General features: G+C 47.5%; 1 protein-coding gene across 1 annotated transcript in view; it reads left to right on the top strand.

Moving 5' to 3' along the window:
- LOC111156703 (LYR motif containing 4) overlaps positions 1-18,112 on the top strand; it is a 159,223-nt gene extending 141,111 nt beyond the window's left edge. The window contains exon 3 of the mRNA XM_022517739.1: positions 17,686-18,112. Coding sequence (XP_022373447.1) covers positions 17,686-17,754 — 69 coding nt within the window. The 3' untranslated portion in view covers positions 17,755-18,112. The remainder of the gene's footprint in view (positions 1-17,685) is intronic.
- The last annotated feature ends 403 nt before the right edge of the window (positions 18,113-18,515 follow it).

Here is an 18,515-nt window from a genome sequence, read left to right as displayed (position 1 = left end):
TACAGATGACCACTGGAAGCTGGAAAAGACAAGACAAAGAACCGGATTTTCCCCTAGAACCTCCAGAAGGACCCAGTCCTACAGACCCCTTGACTTTAGCCCAGTGAAACTAACTGACCTCTGCCCTCCAGAATGTGTGTTGTTTTAAGCCCTACCAGTTTGCAGTAAATTGTTACAGCAGCAATTAATACATATGGTCCCCCTTTGGAGAGCCCATAAGACCAGTGCCACTATCTCTTCTGTCCCCAGTCCCCAGGAAGGAATGGGATAGACACAGTCTTGAGACACACCAATACATACATGTGACCCTTGAGCTCCTGGGAGCATTGCTGGGGATGAGGAAGACTGAAGCTGATTGGTCCCTCTAAGCCCTTAAAGATGATACCCATGTGGACATATTCTCTACTAGTGCCCAAGAGAAGTCCCTTAGGGGGAATGAGGTCTTCATTGAGCAAGTACATATGTGAGCTGGACATCAGAAGCTCTGGTGAGGCCAAGCCAAACTTTCAAAGGTGTGCAGGGCTCAGTGTGGCATGGGCTGTCTGAGAGAATTCCAGACATCCTCTCTGGGGGAGCATCTAAACCTGGAGAGATGGGGCCTCCCTCAGACGTGTAAGTAAAAAGCAAGATGGACGAACATCATCTTCCCCCACATTAGTAGTTTACATCCAAAGCTGTGTCAGAACATCAAGTGTAGACAGAGAGAGGAAGACAGAAAATAGAGGGCCCAGAAGACAAAGTCACAAAACGGTTATGAGGAGGGAAGGGAGGGGAGCATCATCTCCAAACACACTTATGTGTGACAGCCAGTTTGTGAAAAGTGGCCTCTGAAATCTTCAGGTGTGATTTCTTTCCCTGAAAAGGGAAAGATGAGGGTGGCTCCTTTTTATCTGCTGTCAGTTAGCCAAGCGGCCTTGTAACTTTGACTTTCCCCAAGGAAGTGTACTCAGCTGTGATCAAGCCTGACAGCTTAATTTAGCCCTTCGTGATTGGTGAGCTTAAGAAGTGACTTGTACCTACAAGGCCACAAGGTGCCCTTATGTGGTAACTGAGTGACTGGGCAGGGGGCCTCCCGCACCCTCAGCTAGGACGCGGGGGAGGCATGGCAGCAGGCACTCTGCACCTGGAATATGAATGTAACCACTGGTCCTTGTCATGTTCACAGGCTCTATGAAATATTTCTGTGCAGACAGCAAGAAATCTAAATTTCCACTTAATTTTTTTATTCCAACAGGAGTAGTGTTCATTTGTAGAGGATCAAAAACTTTAAGATAATCTTTTTTTTAAGGTTTTTGTATTTATTTATTCATGTGAGATAGATATAGAGTGGGCATGAAAGAGAGCAAGTGAACGCAAGAGCAGCGGGGAGGGTCCGAGGGAGAGGGAGAAGCAGACTTGACTCGGGGTTCAAGCCCAGGACCCCAGGATCATCACCTGAGCCAAAAGTGGGCACTTAACCAGCTGAGCCACCCAGGCCCCTTAAGATACTATTTCTTGTTGCACACCCAGATTTCTCCTCAGCAAGGGTTGATCAGTCTTACACCAAAAAAATGTAAATGGAAGGTATAAATGTCAGTTTCCTGGTTTTAGTATTGTGCTATTTATAGTTAAACAAAAAGCTGCCTTTGGGAGAAGTAAGGTGAAGAGTACACAGGACCTCCCTGTACTACTTTTTGCAGCTCCCTGGGACTATATATTTATTTCAAGATAAAAGGGGTTAAAGTGATAACATTTTAACACAACCTAATTTATGCTAGTATATTACTTATATATAAAATATATTTTACCACAATTTTTAAGCCCACTAAAAATAAGTAAATAAGTAGAACTTTTTTTTTTAAAGAATGATATAGAGGCACACCTGGGTGACTCAGTCATTAAGCGTCTACCTTCGGCTCAGATCATGATCCCAGGGTACTGGGATCAAGCCCTGCATCAGGCTCCCTGCTCTGAGGAAGCCTGCTTCTCCTTCTCCCTCTCCCTGTCCCACTCCCCCTGCTTTTGTGTTCTCTCTCTCTGTCTCTCCCTCTGTCAAATAAAAAAAAGAAAAGGAAAGGAAATCTTTAAAAAATAAAAAAGTAAATGATATAGACCAGCACTGTTCTACAGAAGTATAATATAAACTATAAATGCAAGCTGCATGTGTAATTTTAAATTATCTAGTAGCCACATTCACAAGATTAAGAAGAACCTGGCAAAATTAATTTAATATATCTTCTTTAATTTGGTGTGTCTACAATATTGTCATTTCATCCTACAATACAAAAAATAATGTTAATTTTGCATTCTTTTTTCCTTATTAAGTCTTTGAAATCCAGTGTATATTTTATACTTCCAGAATATCTCAGTTTGGACTAACCATATTTCAGGTGCTAAACTGCTGTGAGGTTCATAGGCTAGCAGAAGTATAGACAGCATTTTTTTTTTTAAGATTTTATTTATTTATTTGACAGAGACAGAGATCACAAGCAGGCAGAGAGGCAGGCAGAGAGAGAAGAGGAAGAAGGCTCCCTGCTGAGCAGAGAGTCCGATGTGGGGCTCGATCCCAGGACCCTGAGACCATGACCTGAGCTGAAGGCAGAGGCTTTAACCCACTGAGCCACCCAGGTGCCCCTATAGACAGCATTTTTAATGTATCTTTACATATGTCTTTTTCAACACCTTTAATGTATATATTCAGATTTATATGCCATGCAATTCACCCTTCTGAAGTATGTAATTCAGTGGTTTTTAGTATATTCAGCATTACATAAAATATATCCATCACCATAATCACTTTTAGAACATTTCAGCACCCCCAAAAAGGAACCCACACCCACTGGGAGTCACCCCACAGTCTCTCCTACTCACGAACTTGACAACCACTGACCTACTTTCTGTCTCTGTGGATTTCCCTCTTCTGGACATTTCGTATACAAGGAGTCAGATGATGTGTGGTTTCATGTCCAGCCTCTCTCACGTGGCATAATGTTTTCAGGAGTCATCTGTTGTAGCATGTGTCAGTGGTTCACCCCTTTCCTGGCTAGATAATATTCCAGTCCATGGATCCGCTCTTTGGATATACAACATTTTATCTGTCTACTCATCGTGGACACTGGGTTGTTTCCACCTTTTTGCAATTGTGAATAGTTCTGCCATACACATTCTTGTACACCTTTCCACGTGGACATTTGTTCTCATTTTTCATGAACATACACCCAGAAGTGGCATTACTACATAAAACCACTTTCACTTCAATTTTTATTAAATATGTATTTATTTGAGAGAGAGAGAGAGTGCGTGCACACATGATAGAGAGGGGGAGAGAGAGGATCTCAAGCAGACTCCACGCTGAGCGCAGAGCCCAATGCAGGGCTTGATCCCAAGACCTTAGATTATGACCTGAGCCGAAACCAAGAGTCGGACTTGACCAACTGAGCCATCCAGGGGCTCCCCTGCTTTAATTTTTTTATACATTTTCCTTGGCCATCTGCCTGTTGTTTACATTCTTCAAATAACTGAGCATTTACAGCAGCGACACTGTTAATCTCCTTGTGGCCTCAGAGGACTTTTCTCCGTTCCCCAGCACATTATGATGACTTAGTGCTGGTGGTCCAGCTCTGTCAGGGTCACTACCAAATGGCTAAGGACATAAACAGCTTTTATCAACCTTCTTTGTGTTCTCACAGCCCTGGGTAATCTTCCATCGTACATTACAAGAGTGGGATATTCCTATCAAAAAATAAAAGAAATCTAAAAGGGTTAAATTTGTGGTAAACTCTGTAGTAGATTGCTAAAGCTACATGCCAGGAACACATCACTCTAAGACATTGGGTGGAAGGGAAAGGAGAAAGGTAACAAACTACTCTAAGAGAGGGGCTTGTGGGGGAGCCTGGGTGGCTCAGTCAGTTGAGCACCCAGCTCTGGATTTCAGCTCTGGTCATGATCTCAGGGTCCTGGGTTCGAGCCCACATCAGGCTCCGCATTCAGCAGGGTTCTGCTTGGGATTCTCTGCCTGTCCGTCTCCCTCTGCCCCTCCCCTCTAAGGTAAATTTAAAAATCTATAAACAAGTAATAAGTAAATAAAAGGGGGGCTCGTCCCACTGGCTGGGCTGACTCCAGTGTGAGGGTCCCTTCACCTTGATGACAGAAATGGAGCAGCCATCGTACTCGAACCAAAAAGCAAATCAGAAGTCAATCCCAAGGAAAGCAACTTACAGCAGGTCAAGTTTGAGACTCGGGGGTCAAAATGAATATCCACAGGGAAACTTTTACCGCTGGGCCATCCTCCAGGGCTTCCAGGTTCACTCTTCCTAGGGAACAGCTGACTGCTTCGAATGGTGACGTTTCTGTCGTTCAGATGAATGAAACTAGAAGGTCTCATTCCTAAATAGCACAAGGAACACTCCCGAGGAGGGGCTGCCTGAGGAGAAATCCTTCCTCTGCCCGGCTTGGCTCCCACCACTAGTCTCTTCCTCTTCCTCTGACAGGCCTTGCCCTGAGACCTTGCCCAGGCAACCTCCCGCTCCCAGGAGTCACTCATTCGTTCAGCAGAGACTCCTGAGCACTGGGGATGGCTCATGGGGATGCCGGCACCCAGACTGGTTCATGGGCTCAGACCCCGCCTGCGTAGACCCGGGCTTCCATGTTCAGGCATCAAAATCAAGTGTTTGGCTCCACCCACTTGCTCTGAAGGCGAAGAGTTGGTGGAGGCCCTAGAGCCCGGCCAGGTGTTGAGGATTCAGTAGGAGTGAAGAAACCAGTTTGCTATGCCAAGAACCTTGAGAGGATCAGAGAAGATTCTAGCAGCTGTGTGCAATGGACTGGGGGTGGGGGGTGGGAGCCAAGGGTCCCACCGTTTCTCCTCCCGTGGCTCTGCCAGCCACACAGCAAGGACACAGAAGGTCTCCCAGGGGCCGTGGGATGAGGACTCGCTCCCAGCCTCTTCTGAGAGTGCGGCTTCCTCAGGGGATGGGAAGGAAGCTAATGCACAGACAAAGCCCCTGACTTCGAGTAGCTCTCAGCCTTGCATTAGAGCAAACACATAAACTGCGTAAAATATAAAGTCAGGACAGTGTGTCTGGGACTGCAACAGGCAGAACAGAAGGCCCTGAGCCTACAGAGCGCTTTTCCAAACATGGGCCGAAGCCTCAGCCCCGATCTGCTAAGTCAGTCTCTGGGGCTTGGCACAGAGCCCTCTGGCAAACTCCCAGGCACTGCAGTTAGGGAAGCTCTGGGCGGGCCGGAGGCTGTGAGCCTGTGTGGTGGGAGGAGGGGGGAGCCAGGCCTGGATGTGGGCCAGGGAAGATCCCCCCCCAGCTCCCCCTCCCCAGGCAGAGAAACCAATCTCAAGGCAATGTGTATTCTTTCCTGAATGGCTGCTTTGGGGTAGTCGTGGTTATTTAAAGGGTATCTCCATTCCTCTGGACTGAGAGAATTCTCTGAGATCCCATCCGTGAGGGAAGCACGTTTCTCAAGCCATACTTGCAGCCCAATGAGATGCACAGGGACGGAGGCGGAGGGGAGGAAAGAGCAGAAAAAAGAGGCAAAAGACACATGACTCATCAAAGTAATAATATGTTTTCTAGGAAAAAAGTCTTCTCTCCAAAACGTTTGAGAAGGAGGTGGGGGAGTTAAAGAACCATAGCCAAGAGAATTGATTGTGTTTTCAGCTAAGCTACTGGGAGTGGGGCTGACCCCGGATCTGTTGAAATGCGCTGTTTACAAAACACAGTTGGGAAGGCTGTGTGTGTAGAGCCGTGACTGGAGGGGGCGGGTGCTGTCAGGACTCTCTCGGTCAGTCACACCAAGTGCCAAATAGTACGTGCGCGACAGTGTGCAGACAGCGACTCTGTTTCATGGGTAAACAGGACAAAAGGAGTTTGCAGAAATAAAAATAAAGGTGATTTTGAAGTAGTGGGATTTTCTATTTCTAATCCTATTTCTATTCCTTTAAATCTTGGTGTATTCCATGAGTACAGTGTGGTTTTTTTTTTTTAATTTCTAATTTAAAATTTCTAATTTAAAGATTTTTTCTATTTTAATTTTCTATTTTTTTCTATTTCTCTTTTTAAATTTCTTTTTTTTTTTTTAAGATTTTATTTTATTTATTTGACAGAGAGAGAGAGACAGTGAGAGAAGGACACAAGCAGCAGGCAGAGGGAGAGGGAGAAGCAGGCTTCTCGCCGAGCAGGGAGCTGGATACGGATGTGGGGCTCCATCCCAGGACCCTGGGATCATGACCTGAGCCGAAGGCAGACCCTAATGACTGAGCCACCCAGGTGCCCACTCTTTTTATATTTCTAATTAAAATTTCTAATTTCTAATTCTATTTCTATTCCTTTAAATCTCTGTGTATTCCGTGAGTACAGTGTGGTTTGTTCTTAGTTTCTTTTTAATACTGTTTTGAAAAACAAACCACACTGTATTCATGGAATACACTGAGATTTAAAGGAATAGAATTTAGGGGCGCCTGGGTGGCTCAGTAGGTTAAAGCCTCTGCCTTCAGCTCAGGTCATGATCCCAGGATCCTGGGATCGAGCCCCACATCGGGCTCTCTGTTCAGCAGGGAGCCTGCCTCCCCCTCTCTCTCTGCCTGCCTCTCTGCCTACCTGTGATCTCTGTCTGTCAAATAAATAGATAAAATCTTTAAAAAAAAAAAAAAGGAATAGAATTTAGAGCTTTGCTAAAACTCAGAGTCGTAAGTATTGACCCTGTGATGTTGGATAAATTAGTTTGCCCTTTAGATCCTAGGTCTCTAAAACAGAGAGGATGAGGGTCACCTGAGAGGCTCAGTCGATTAAACTTCTGCCTTCAGCTCAGGTGAGGATCCCAGGACCCTGGAATCGAGCCCCACATGGGGCTCCCTCCTCAGTGGGGAGCCTGCTTCTCCTTCTCCCTCTGCCTCCCTCCCTCTCTGCCAACTTGTGCGCTGTGTCTCTCAAGTAAATAAAATCTTTAAAAAGTAAAAATAAAAAACAGATTAGAGAGGATGGTGTCTGCTCTATGTACAAGGATCAGACAAGCCAGTAAAGTGTACAGATACCTTATGAACTAACTGTAAAGTGCTAGACAGAAATTAGTTGTTGCTGTAATAGTTACACAGAGTATGAGGTTGTCACAGTCTGCCTAAAATGGCTGTAGTGTGATTTCACTGAAGCAAGTGAAGGTAAAGAGAAGGCTGAATGGCAGTGGCCCTGATGGAAGAGAATGATCACAGACTCTTTTTAAAATCCTTCACGGCACAAAGTTGGGCAGGCAAATTAATTTCCTTGCACTTCCTCTTAGCAGTTGACGACGACGGGCACCTTAAAAGGAAGTCCATATTGTTAAGAGAAAAGCCACCATTTACTTGCACGTGGTATCTTCCCCTGAGGCCGTTTGCTCGGGGAGGCTGCTTTGCAGCTGCAGGGAGCTGGTCGTCTCCTTCCCAGGGAGTCTGGGAGGGCACCGAAAGGGGGCAGGTGGACGGTGGTCCACCCAGATAGTCCCATCTGCTGCAGCCTGCCCTGCTCTGTGGCAAGGGAAAGTGGAACCCGGGCAGGAGAGCCGTGTGTCCTGGCCACGACTGAATGCTGGCAGGGTGTCCGCAGCTCACCATTGAATGGCCGGGTTCTCTCCCCCTGCCTGGGAGACAGACCACAGTTCACTTCCTGACTGCTGATTCCCTCGACAGGTTCTTTCGGGACTGGTTATTTCCTCCACCAGCGCGGCATCTCTCTCTTGCAAGTGTCAAAAATCTGAACTGTCTGTCCCATCGTGGAGCTCAGTAGTGGGCACAGCCACAGGAGAAAAGAAAAGATGCCCATCCTTCCCGTTGGCGTTGGTGATGCTGCAATGCTGGCGTGTGTGCTTCTGTTTAAGAGTTGGTAGAGCCCTTCTGGGGGCAATTCTTGGCCTTCTGGGCTTTTAATTGGAAAATATGTTCAGCACCTGGGCTTCAGGGACAGTGTGGAGGCCGTGTAAGCTGATGGCAAGTTTCCCGTGTCCTACTAGAGCCCTAAGGATCAGAGAGGTAGGCTTGGTAAGACAGAAACTCTCCCCCAGCCCCCTTCTCATCAGACTCATGGTGTCATTTCAGGCTTTAGCTTCAGGCCTTCCCTTTCTCCCTTATCCACAATAAATTCCAGGAGCAAAACTGTTCAGCTGTGCTCACATCTCCCCTGCAGCATGCTAGAAAGAAATGGGAAAATGTGAGCCTTCTGATCAAATGTGTTGATAAATGGCTGACCCCGGTGTTGTTTAATATCATTCCCAGAAGATTCCCAAGCCCTGGGAAAGTAAGCATGTTGCTGGTCATCTCCTTTAATGTCCCTGGACATGACGTAGCAGGTCCCTGCGGGGCTGGACACAAAGGAAAGCAAGGCAGCTGTTTGAAAGGAAAATCTGTGTCCTGACTGGTAAAGACGCTGAGCTTGACAAAGGGCAAGTTGGACGAAGAGGGTGGAGTTTGACTTGTTTGTTTCTCTTGTTTGACATCATTTCTTGGGGAGGGCAGCTGCCGCTGGCCATGGGGTTCCGTCAGAAGCTGCTGAGCGTGGGAGTGCTGCACAGAAACTGTTCTGGCCAGCCTGGCTCTGTGAGGGGAGGGGATGCTCATCGTCTCGTCTGGGGACACTGACTTCTGAACACCAAATGGCATCAAACTTACCTTGTTTTTTAGAAGAAGCCAGTAGGGCGCCTGGGTGGCTCAGTCATTAAACATCCGCCTTTGGCTCAGGTCATGATCCCAGGGTCCTGGGTTCGAGCCCCGAATGGGGCTCCCTGTTCAGCAGGGAGCCTGCTTCTCCTCTACCCTTCACCCTACTTGTGCTCTCTCTTGCTTGCTCTCTCTCTCTCAAATAAATAAATAAAATCTAAAATATATATATAAAATAAGCCAGTAAATCCACGCACGTCACAAGCCTGAATTTTAAAAAAGAATTACAAGTGTACCTCCTGGTTCATACCGTAGAACTTTTTTCCATGTCAAGAGCCTTTTCTTTGGCTCTGTAGCCTTGACTTTGGATCTACCATGGAGACTGAGAATCTGTTCCAGTGGCAGGTGCCTCAGTGGTCTCCCAGAGCCTGGAAGCCCACAGAGTGAAGAACGTGTCAGATCAAACAGAGTAGTGTGAGTGGCCGTGCTCTGGGCCATCTGACCCCTGTGGTGCTGTCAGCCATCTGAGGAGGGTGACAGAGACAAACCAAATGAAACACAGTCGATCTGCAAGTGTCTGGAAACAGTTGTCTGAAGTGGTAGGTAATCGTGTAACTGAGTATTTCTTTCTCTCTTTTTTTTTTGCCACCCTGACCTTTTCAGTTATATTTGCTTAAAGCAAATGTAAAATCAGGATTAAGGGGTGCCTGGGTGGCTCAGTCAATTAAGCATCAGACTCTTTATTTCAGCTCAGGTCAGGATCTCACGGTTGTGAGATCGAGTCCCACATGGGGCTCCACGCTGGGCATGCGGTCTGCTTAAGATTCTCTCTCTCCATCTGCCCCTTCCCATCCCTCTCTCCTTCTCTCTCTAAGGAGGAAAAAAAAAAGTAAACTCAGAAATGAACCAAGCTGACCCTGAAAGAAGGTGTCCCTGAAGGGATAAAACAACTCCTGATGGTCCCAGTAACTTTGTCAGGGATCTTGCTCAAGCACGTTGGTAAGCGTCTGGTCAGGAGCTTGCTGGTCCCAGCACTGGCCTGGGAATCGCCGGTCGAGGTAGTTACAAGTTGACCTTGTAACTAATTAGAGCAGTGCCGGGACTCTGGTCTTGCTGCCATGGCAGGGCCGACCTGAAGCACTGAGTTGAGGGGCTGGGGTGCAGCGAGCGGAGTGCAGGAAGGCCGGCGTCTCTGGCGCTTTGCCTGGGCCCTTGTCACCATCCCCAGGAAGGGCCAGGTTTCACTCTGACGTGATGTTTGGGTCCTGAGTCCCGCCCCGTTCCAAGAAGGGCTCGGCGACCTAGTCGCATTGCTGCTAACCTGCGTGCTTGCCATGCGCTGCTTTCATCTCGCAGAGCCTGTTATGCAATGCTTCACTGTGGCCTCCGGGAGGAGGGGTGGCTGACAGACCGTTTGTATCCAGTGTCCCCACGGGGTCAGCTGTGCCTCGGGCGGGGGGAGCAAGAATATCCTGATAGGGTGGGAAGACAGCTAGTACCTGTCTCCTGTTTTATAAGTGTTTGCCCGAGCAGTGGTCCAGACTAGCAGGTAGAAATCATCCACCAGCCCCCAGCAGCTCTGAAGAAGAGGTGTGGGAGGCTTCCCTGGCCTTCATCAGCCCTGTGCCATCCCAGAGCAACAAAGACATCTCCCTCCCCCAACCTGGTCTTGTCGTCCATGGCCGTACCTTCTGGAAGGGCTGTGCCCAAAGAGCGCCAGGTGGGTAAATATCAACCCTGGTTTTTTGTTTGTTTTCTGGAAAAATATTCATCCACTGGGGTGAAAAAAACTGATTATTTTTAAATATGAATAATAAATGCTGAGCCTGAATGCCATTATGTTTGTGCTCCTTTCTCAGGGGTGCCAGTCAGATGCAAGAGAAGGGTGACATGCCTAGACCCCCGCCCCCACCTCCCTAAAGAGAAACTCCATGAGTGGGGCCGGGCCATGTGTATCCTTGGAAGCTGACCCTGTCTTGTTAAGAACCACTGCCTTACATGTATATTTGTTCAAAAGGGCCGCATTCCTGCAGAAGGGACAGTATGCTGGTAGAAATCACTTCAGGCCCTTTGAGGCCACAGTTTTCTGAGAACCATTACAATGGTTTGATTTTCTTAACTCTGATGGCCTGGGATTCAAAAGAAAGAGGCTGTCTCTTGGTGGGCTTTTTAAAAAAAAACGTTCACCTGAACATCAGACATGCAGAAAAACAACGGAATGGCCTAGAAATCTGACAATGGTGGACAAGAGATAGGGCAACCATATAATTCATCATCACAAAGGGGAACCCTTGAGACTGAAAGAAAGCTCTATTAATAATCACGCTGGGACAATAGAGGTAAGCCAGGCATCTGGTCACACTGATGAGAGGACACAGCCCTGCATCTAGGGTGTCTCTTGTCCCTACCAGTGAGGAGGAAACACACTAAGTATTAATTGTGACATGGAGTTTAGAGAAAATAAGAATTTGTTCACCGCTCTGCTAGGAATATCACAGAGAAAATAAGAAGTCAGGTCCTCACCACCACCGTCCATATTAGGAATATCCAGTATCTAAAATTCAAGGCTCACAGAGTTGAATGGAGATGGAGCATGTGTGGAGAGAGGAAACACAAGAAGATTCCACTCTGGATTCTTTGGACTGGACTTCTTTCTCTGCTATACACCTAATTGTGGACTGACTTCTCAAAGATCTACATTGGCCATTTCAGGCATTCTTCTATTTCATAAAATGATGGCAAATTCAAAAGTAATAATATTATGTTACTATATGTAAAACATTTTGAAAAACAACTTAGGCTACGAAATTCTAGAAAGAAAAAGAGCATATGCATCAAGAGTGATATTTTAGAAGAAAACCAAATTCGTAAGTTTAGATTTTACCTCTTACTGCTAAATAGAAGAATTATATATAATTTCATATATCCCTATTTCAGTTTGCCTCTTTAAAAACTTATTAGGAAACCAAGTATGATAAAAATGGTTGTTACAGCAGCTGTTCTACTCAGGCTAGGCTGTGACAGTGACCCTCCACACAGGGATATCACTGGGAGAATCACAGAGCGAGCTACAGGCAACATGGGAAACTGCCTGACATCATCATAGGCCAGAGGAGGGACACAGATGTCCTGCCCACCTTCCATGGGACAAGCGGACAGTAGACCAAAAGCTGAAATTCTGCTATCAAAGATTCACTTACATTAGTGGTGCATAGTTTTTGGGGGGACTTTCCAAAGTCCCTTTCAAGTGTAAACTACCTTAGGAAATTAAAAAGATGCCTCTCAACTGGGTGTCAGGAGGCACTCAAAGACATGGGGTATATAAAGTGCATCTTCCCAAAGGGCCAGAGTTACTTGACAGCTTGGGAAATCATTTTTATAAAATGAGTATAAATATATATATACCTTTCATCATCATTACCATTGTAATTTTGTAGTAGTAATAGCATTATCATTAGTGGTAGTAGTGGTGTGGTCACTACAATGCCAGAGGCAGGATTTGTCACTGTCCCCAGTGGACAGGGAACCATCCCTGCCTGGATGGTTTTACCATCCTTCGAGAGGGCAGAGAGCAGGGACAGTCCCTCCCTAGGCTTCTCCAGCAGAGCCAGGTGTCAGCATCTCTCCCGTAACTTTTCAGTGCCCAGGGCAACCTCCTGATACTAGACCACTGGTAAGCATCATGGGCCTCCTGGACAGGAGGCTAGGCCCAGAGCAGAGATGAAGAGGGTCCTTCATTCCTCAAGTCTAGCCCAGGAAGCTCAAGTTCAAAACCAGGAAGTGGTGTCAGACATCCCTGACATCCTCTCCACAGTGTAGGTGTGTTTCACCATTACAGACTCATAGACTCTTACAGCCAGAGAGTGAGGAGGCTTCAAGACCTTTGAGGTCAGGATCTGACACCCTGTAGTGCTGCTCCCAGCAGCAGACTGGCAATGCACAAGGCCATGCATATCAGTAACAGTGAACGAGACCTGACCACATGCCCACTACTGTTCTTAGTTAATCCTCTCAGCAACATGAAGACAGCAAATGTAATTGAGCCCCAGGAAGTATCTGGGGCAATTGGTACATTTTCTTCCAGTCTCCTATTGCATTGGATGCTCATAACAATGGTGTGAAACAGGCAGGAAGTAGCCAAGGCTCTCCCACTCCTCATGATGGAGCCCAGCTCCTCTGGGTCCAAGTCAGATTGAGACATATTGCACGGGAGACAGCACATTGCGGCAGCTGAGTGACCAATGGAGACCTGAAACGTTGGACTAAATTTTCTTTTCTTGGATCTTCCTTCCTCCCCAGCAGGTTATTTGTCTAATGAGTCTCCAAGCTCATAAGTGTTTCTAGGCCAGCCAGTCAGCCCATCTACTTGCAGTTGAGGAAGCTGTGTATTTTTCTAATGGACTCTAATGCCAATTCCTGAAGTTTATAGAATAAAAGTGTGATCAGCTTTAATGACCAATTTATGCATGGTAATAGTCGGATGTGGCTAGCTAAGCCCCTTGGGGCTTCTGGAAGGGCTGTAAATTGAAGGCAGTAACTGTACTTCCTCGCTTCATTGACCGGCTCCTCTCACCTCCAGCTTAGAAGCAACATGCTCTGTCATTAGCACCGCGGCATCCATCCCTGGCTGTCCCCTCCCTGTGTGTGCTGACACATTTTATAGCCAAAATAAATGCAACAGCACTGTTGCACAAACATTTATTGCCTCGCCTCTGTAGCTCTCGTTGAGATAACTTTTTTAATATTTCCTCCCTGGGTGAACTGAATATTTCTCTTCCATCTTCTGTAATTGCTCTGGGTTAATCCCTTATAGGCCTGAATTACAGCTTTAAACTTTCTGCTGGGCCAAATTTAAATCATTTGATTTTCCTTAACAGCGAGTGAGCATTCTTGTTACAATAAAATGGTCCTGTGGCTACTTCTGTTGAATTGCCTTGATCAGTTCCGTAATTCCACTAGCAGCTCCCCACCAAAGCAAAGTACAGATCTAGGTTTTAGAACTAGTGGACAATAGAGCCTTGGTTATAACTGGGAATGCTCGACACTGGCATTTTTAGTTACCAGGTTCTTACTGAGCACTTTCTGTGTGCCTACCACTGTCCCAGACTATGCTGTGAAAGCAGCTACGTCAGAACAAGTAGGACATGAGTCCGCCTTTCTCCCCAGCGGCCACTGGGCCTCACTCAGAGGAACCCATCCAGGCACAGAGGCTCCCAGGAGAGAGCCAGAGAGCCCCTTCTGCGGAGGGGACCCAGGGAAGCTTCAGCCATTAGCTCAAAGGGTGGATAGGCTTTTTGAAGGGATTTTTGTTTTTTGGTGGGTTTTTTTTGGTTTTTTTTTTTTTTTTTAATTTTTTACTTAAATTTGGTTCGTTAAAACATAGTGTAGTATTAGTTTCAGAGGCAGAGTTTAGAGACTCATCAGTTGCGTATAACCCCCAGTGCTTATCACATCACGTGCCCTCCTTCGTGCCTATCACCCAGTTACCCCACCCCACCCACCTCCCCTCCAGCAACCCTCAGTTTGTTTCCTAGAGTTAAAAGTCTCTTGTGGTTTGCCTCCCTCTCTGTTTCTGTCTTGGTTTATTTTTCTGAAGGTTTGTTTTGAATGACGCTCCTACAACCTGAGTTCTTTGGATCGCCCCTCACTCTTCATTCTTCAGTTTTCTTTGGAGCCTTTTACATGGAGCTGCTTGCAGACTAGTCACCCCATATCATATCTGCATTTCTTTCAAGAGAGCACCCATCCCCTCAAACTTCCATCCTTTAGGTCGGTGGACGAGGAGGACCACTACTATGTTCACCCTGTCCCTGGAAGCCTAGGAGCACAGGAGGAAAAGGCCACACGACAAGAGAACCCTGTGTCCTTGTTGTAGCCCATCTGTCAAGAAGGTGGCTGTTAACACAGTGTTCAAAAAGTAAATTGTGTGGGAGGAGATGTATTTATTCTGGGGTGTAATAAAAATGCTGCTGGATCTTCGAACAGCCCACCAAGGAGACCACCTTTTCTTCCAGGGCATCAGAACACATGGCTTGACTCTGGGCCACTCGGGGGCCACCCAGCTGCTCTGAGAGGTGTCAGAGATGGGTCCTGGCCCAATAAGTCATCACAGAGGCTGAGATGTGGAAGGAGCCCATCTTGTTCCACCTCTGTCTGCATAAACTCCTTCTCCGTCCCCACCTTCTCCCCCTTCCAGAGCATGACAGCTTCCCAAGGCAGCTGATTCCATTTTTTGCCAACTGTGTGAAAGAGTTCTTCCTTAGGCCATATCATAACTTCTGCCTGCCACTAGAGCCCTGAGAAAACCCTGATAAACTCAGTCAAGCACTCGTGGAACATGGTATTGTCAACACTTCTAAGAGGGGCTCCTGATAAACTCCCCCCACATCCATGAAATATAAACCAAGTTCCCAGGTAAATGAATCATTTGAGCTGTTACATAAAACTATTTTTTTAAAGATTTTATTTATTTATTTATTTATTTATTTGACAGAGAGAGATCACAAGTAGGCAGAGAAGCAGACAGAGAGAGAGAGAGGGAAGCAGGCCCCCTGCTGAGCAGAGAGCCCAAGGCCGGACTCAATCCCAGGACCCTGGGATCATGACCTCAGACGAAGGCAGAGGTTTATCCCACTGAGCCACCCAGGCACCCAAGCTGTTACATAAAATTATTTTTATTAACCTAGACATCCTCCCCAAACATAACAATTCTGTTTTTCCTTTTACAATAATTGGTATTTTAGCCTTTCTTCTAAAAAGCAATGATAGTGGGCCCATTTGTCTGTTGAGGTTAGCATCTGAAAGTAAAACCGTGTAATACCGAGAGTATCGGAAACTGCTTCTCGGCCCCCTCTCTGGAGTAGGGTGCATCTGGCTCCCGCTCACCCCACAGCTACTCCAGGTCATCAAGAAGGGAGGCCAGGATGAGCCTCTGTGCTCCACTCCTCATGAAACCGCGTCCAGCTAGACTCACCCCTCAAGATGGTTTATGACTATGTTATGCAGATCGTGCTCCGCGGAATCCCAGACCCACCCTTCCCGCTTGCATCTGAAGTCATGTGTGTTCTTTATATGGACAGGAGGAGGGGAGGCTGAAGACATGGGAGCAGAGCTCATCACTGACTTCTGTTGGTACTGGTGCAGAACACTCATTCCCCACCATCACCACCCCCTTTTCTCTTTTATCAAATTAAGGAATTCACTTGCAGTGAAAATAATCTATTCAATCATCCTCATGCCCTTAAATCTCCACTCTGTTCTTCAGCTTTCTTTGTCCAACATTTGGCGGCTCTGACCTCTTCCTTCACTTTCCCTTGGCATCCCCATGATGCCCTGAGTTACTAGAGCCCCCAGGCCATTGGGACACCTCTGTACAGGTGCGCGCCAGAAGATGTCACCAGCAGCATGGGAGGATGGGAACGTTGAGGTGGTCTCTCGGGGTGTCACTGGTGAGAGAGCACCACTGTTCCTTACTAGTTTCAAAATCTTCCCCTTTCATGGGCCATCATTTTCAAATAGAGTATTAACCGTAAAAAAGGATGAGATCTCACCATTCACAACAACGGTGATGGACGTAGAGGGTTAGATGAGAAGGACAGATACCAAATGACTTCACTTGTATGGGAAACCTCAAGACCAAAACAAATGAATAAACAAAAAGCATAATCAGACCTATAAATACAGAGAACAAACAGATGGTTGCTGGTCAGGGGAGGGGATAAGGCAGGATGGGGGAAGGAGAGCAGGAGATACAGGCTTCCAGTTGATGGAGTGAATAAGTTATGGGAATAAAAGGTACAGCGTGGGGAATATAGAGTTGTGTGGTGACAGATGACAGCTACGCTTGTGATCTAGAGCTAGATCTAGCATAAGATCTAGAGAAGTTGAATCATTATGTTGTACACCTGCAACAGTGTACCAGGATGTGTCAACTACATGCAAATAAAGAAATAATAGATGGGGCGCCCAGGTAGCTCAGTGGGTTAAGTGTCTGACTCTTGGTCTTAGGTCAGGATCTCAAGTCCTGGGATCAAGCCCCACATCAGAATTCAAGCTCACTGGGGAGTCTGAGGATCCTCTCTCCCCCTCTGCCCCTCCCTCTCTCCCACTTGGATGCATTCTCTTCCAAGTAAACCTCTTTTTAAAATAGAATAGAATATTAAAACAAGATGGGAAGACCACATGAGGGTCCTGATTCTCACCCCTGGCCACTCTGGTGGCTGCTGTGGCCATTAAGAGGTTCCCTCGTGTACTGAAAGAGCAAAGACCCCGAATTACCCATAGATAGCGACCACCTGCTCTGAAATCCTTCCCGCACCAGTTGTACCAGGTTCTAAGAAAGTATCACTTAGGAAATGCTTTTGGAGAAAACTCGTGAAGACCCTTTGTTCCCAAGGAAGGACCAGTCATCTGCGGCAGCCCCAGGTCATGGCTACAGCATCCACCTGGGACAGTGGGAACATCTGGGCACTAGCAGAAACACTCCATGTAAGAGGACACTTAGGAAAGAGTAGGAAAGTCAAGAGGCAAGAGGTGAAGGAAGCCAGACCACGGTCCTCAGCCCTGCCTGGACCAGACCGGCAGCCATATTGCTTCCAGTGCCCTTAATGGAACCCATGTTCTAGCCCAACATAGGCAAGACACGTTTCTGCTTTATGCTGAAGGCTCTCCAAACGGGAGAACCGGTTCTAAAGGATGGGATTGTGTTTGGGGAGGAGCTGCTGTGCACACATCCAGGTGGCTCTCCCTCCAGCCAGCAGCCAAGGAGCCTGGTGGATGGTCTCAGCCGGCTCAGGACAGCCCAAGGAACCAAGGCTGTGCCTGCTAGCCATTTCAAAGGCCAAAAAAGAATGAGTGTGGATCGCGAACTTGTTCTCACAGTGAAGGAAGTGGCATTTGGAGGGTGTGGGGAATTAGCAAAGGCCAACCCCGTGACGTCGCACTTGGCCCCACGATGCAGTTCCCCACAAGGAACAGCCCTGTGATGGCAGACGTTGGCATTGAAATGTTAGCAATGCTCTTTCTGATCTTTTGCAGCTAATGGAGTCTTTGTCTTTCTTTGCCTTCAGGTCCTCATTGGCCAAATGTATTCGACTGACAAGCTTATCATTGAGAATCAAGAGAAGCCTCGGACCTAGGGGGCCGGGACCAGCCACCACTGGCAGCCGTGGACCAGCTTCAGCATCCATGCTGCGCTTGGGGCGGGGGCTCCCCCAGACCACAGGTGGCCTCTTCCATCAGCTTAGAATAGCCTCTTGCTCGGCCTGCCCAATAGGAGCTGATCAACTGAGGCCGGTTTCCATTCTTCTGCAGCCCTAGTGAGAAAGGGTGGCAGGGTCTCCTTGATTCAAGCGAGGAGCTGGAGCTCACTCCGAATAGTGCTGTGTATTCTTGTGTCTGCTCTCCGCCCCACTCCTCTTTTGTATCATCACCGCCCATATAGAGCCCCTCCACCCTCTGCATCTTCGTTGACAATAAACAGAATTGTCTCCTGAAGCCTTCTTACGCCAGATGCGCTCCTGAGGATGAATGCGCCTTCGTTTCCTGCTGACGGTGGGGCCTGCAGAGGGCCGTGGGGACCCAGAGGGAGGCTCCCTTTGTGGGGGCAAGTCTAGGCACCCAAGATTTGGAGGGCAACAGGGAGTAAGGCAACACCAAAGAGATAGAGGGTGCATCCCGCAATTTATGCCTGGGCCTGGTGCAGCCACAGAGGGGCCCGCCTGCAGCTCCCCACCTGGAGACAGGATGCTAGCGGCCCTGCTGAGTGTGGTCAGAGCATGGGCACCAGCAGCCCCGCCTGGGAGCTGGTTGGAAATGCAGAATCTTGGGCTTCACCCCAAATGCTTTGAATTTGAGTCTAACACATCCAGGTGCCCCCAGCCCACGCTGAGGTTGGGGA

This window comes from Enhydra lutris, unplaced genomic scaffold, assembly GCF_002288905.1.
Source record: "Enhydra lutris kenyoni isolate GAN:26980312 unplaced genomic scaffold, ASM228890v2 scaffoldscaffold48, whole genome shotgun sequence".
Lineage (NCBI taxonomy): Eukaryota > Metazoa > Chordata > Mammalia > Carnivora > Mustelidae > Enhydra > Enhydra lutris.
This window is presented reverse-complemented; position numbering and strand designations above follow the sequence as displayed.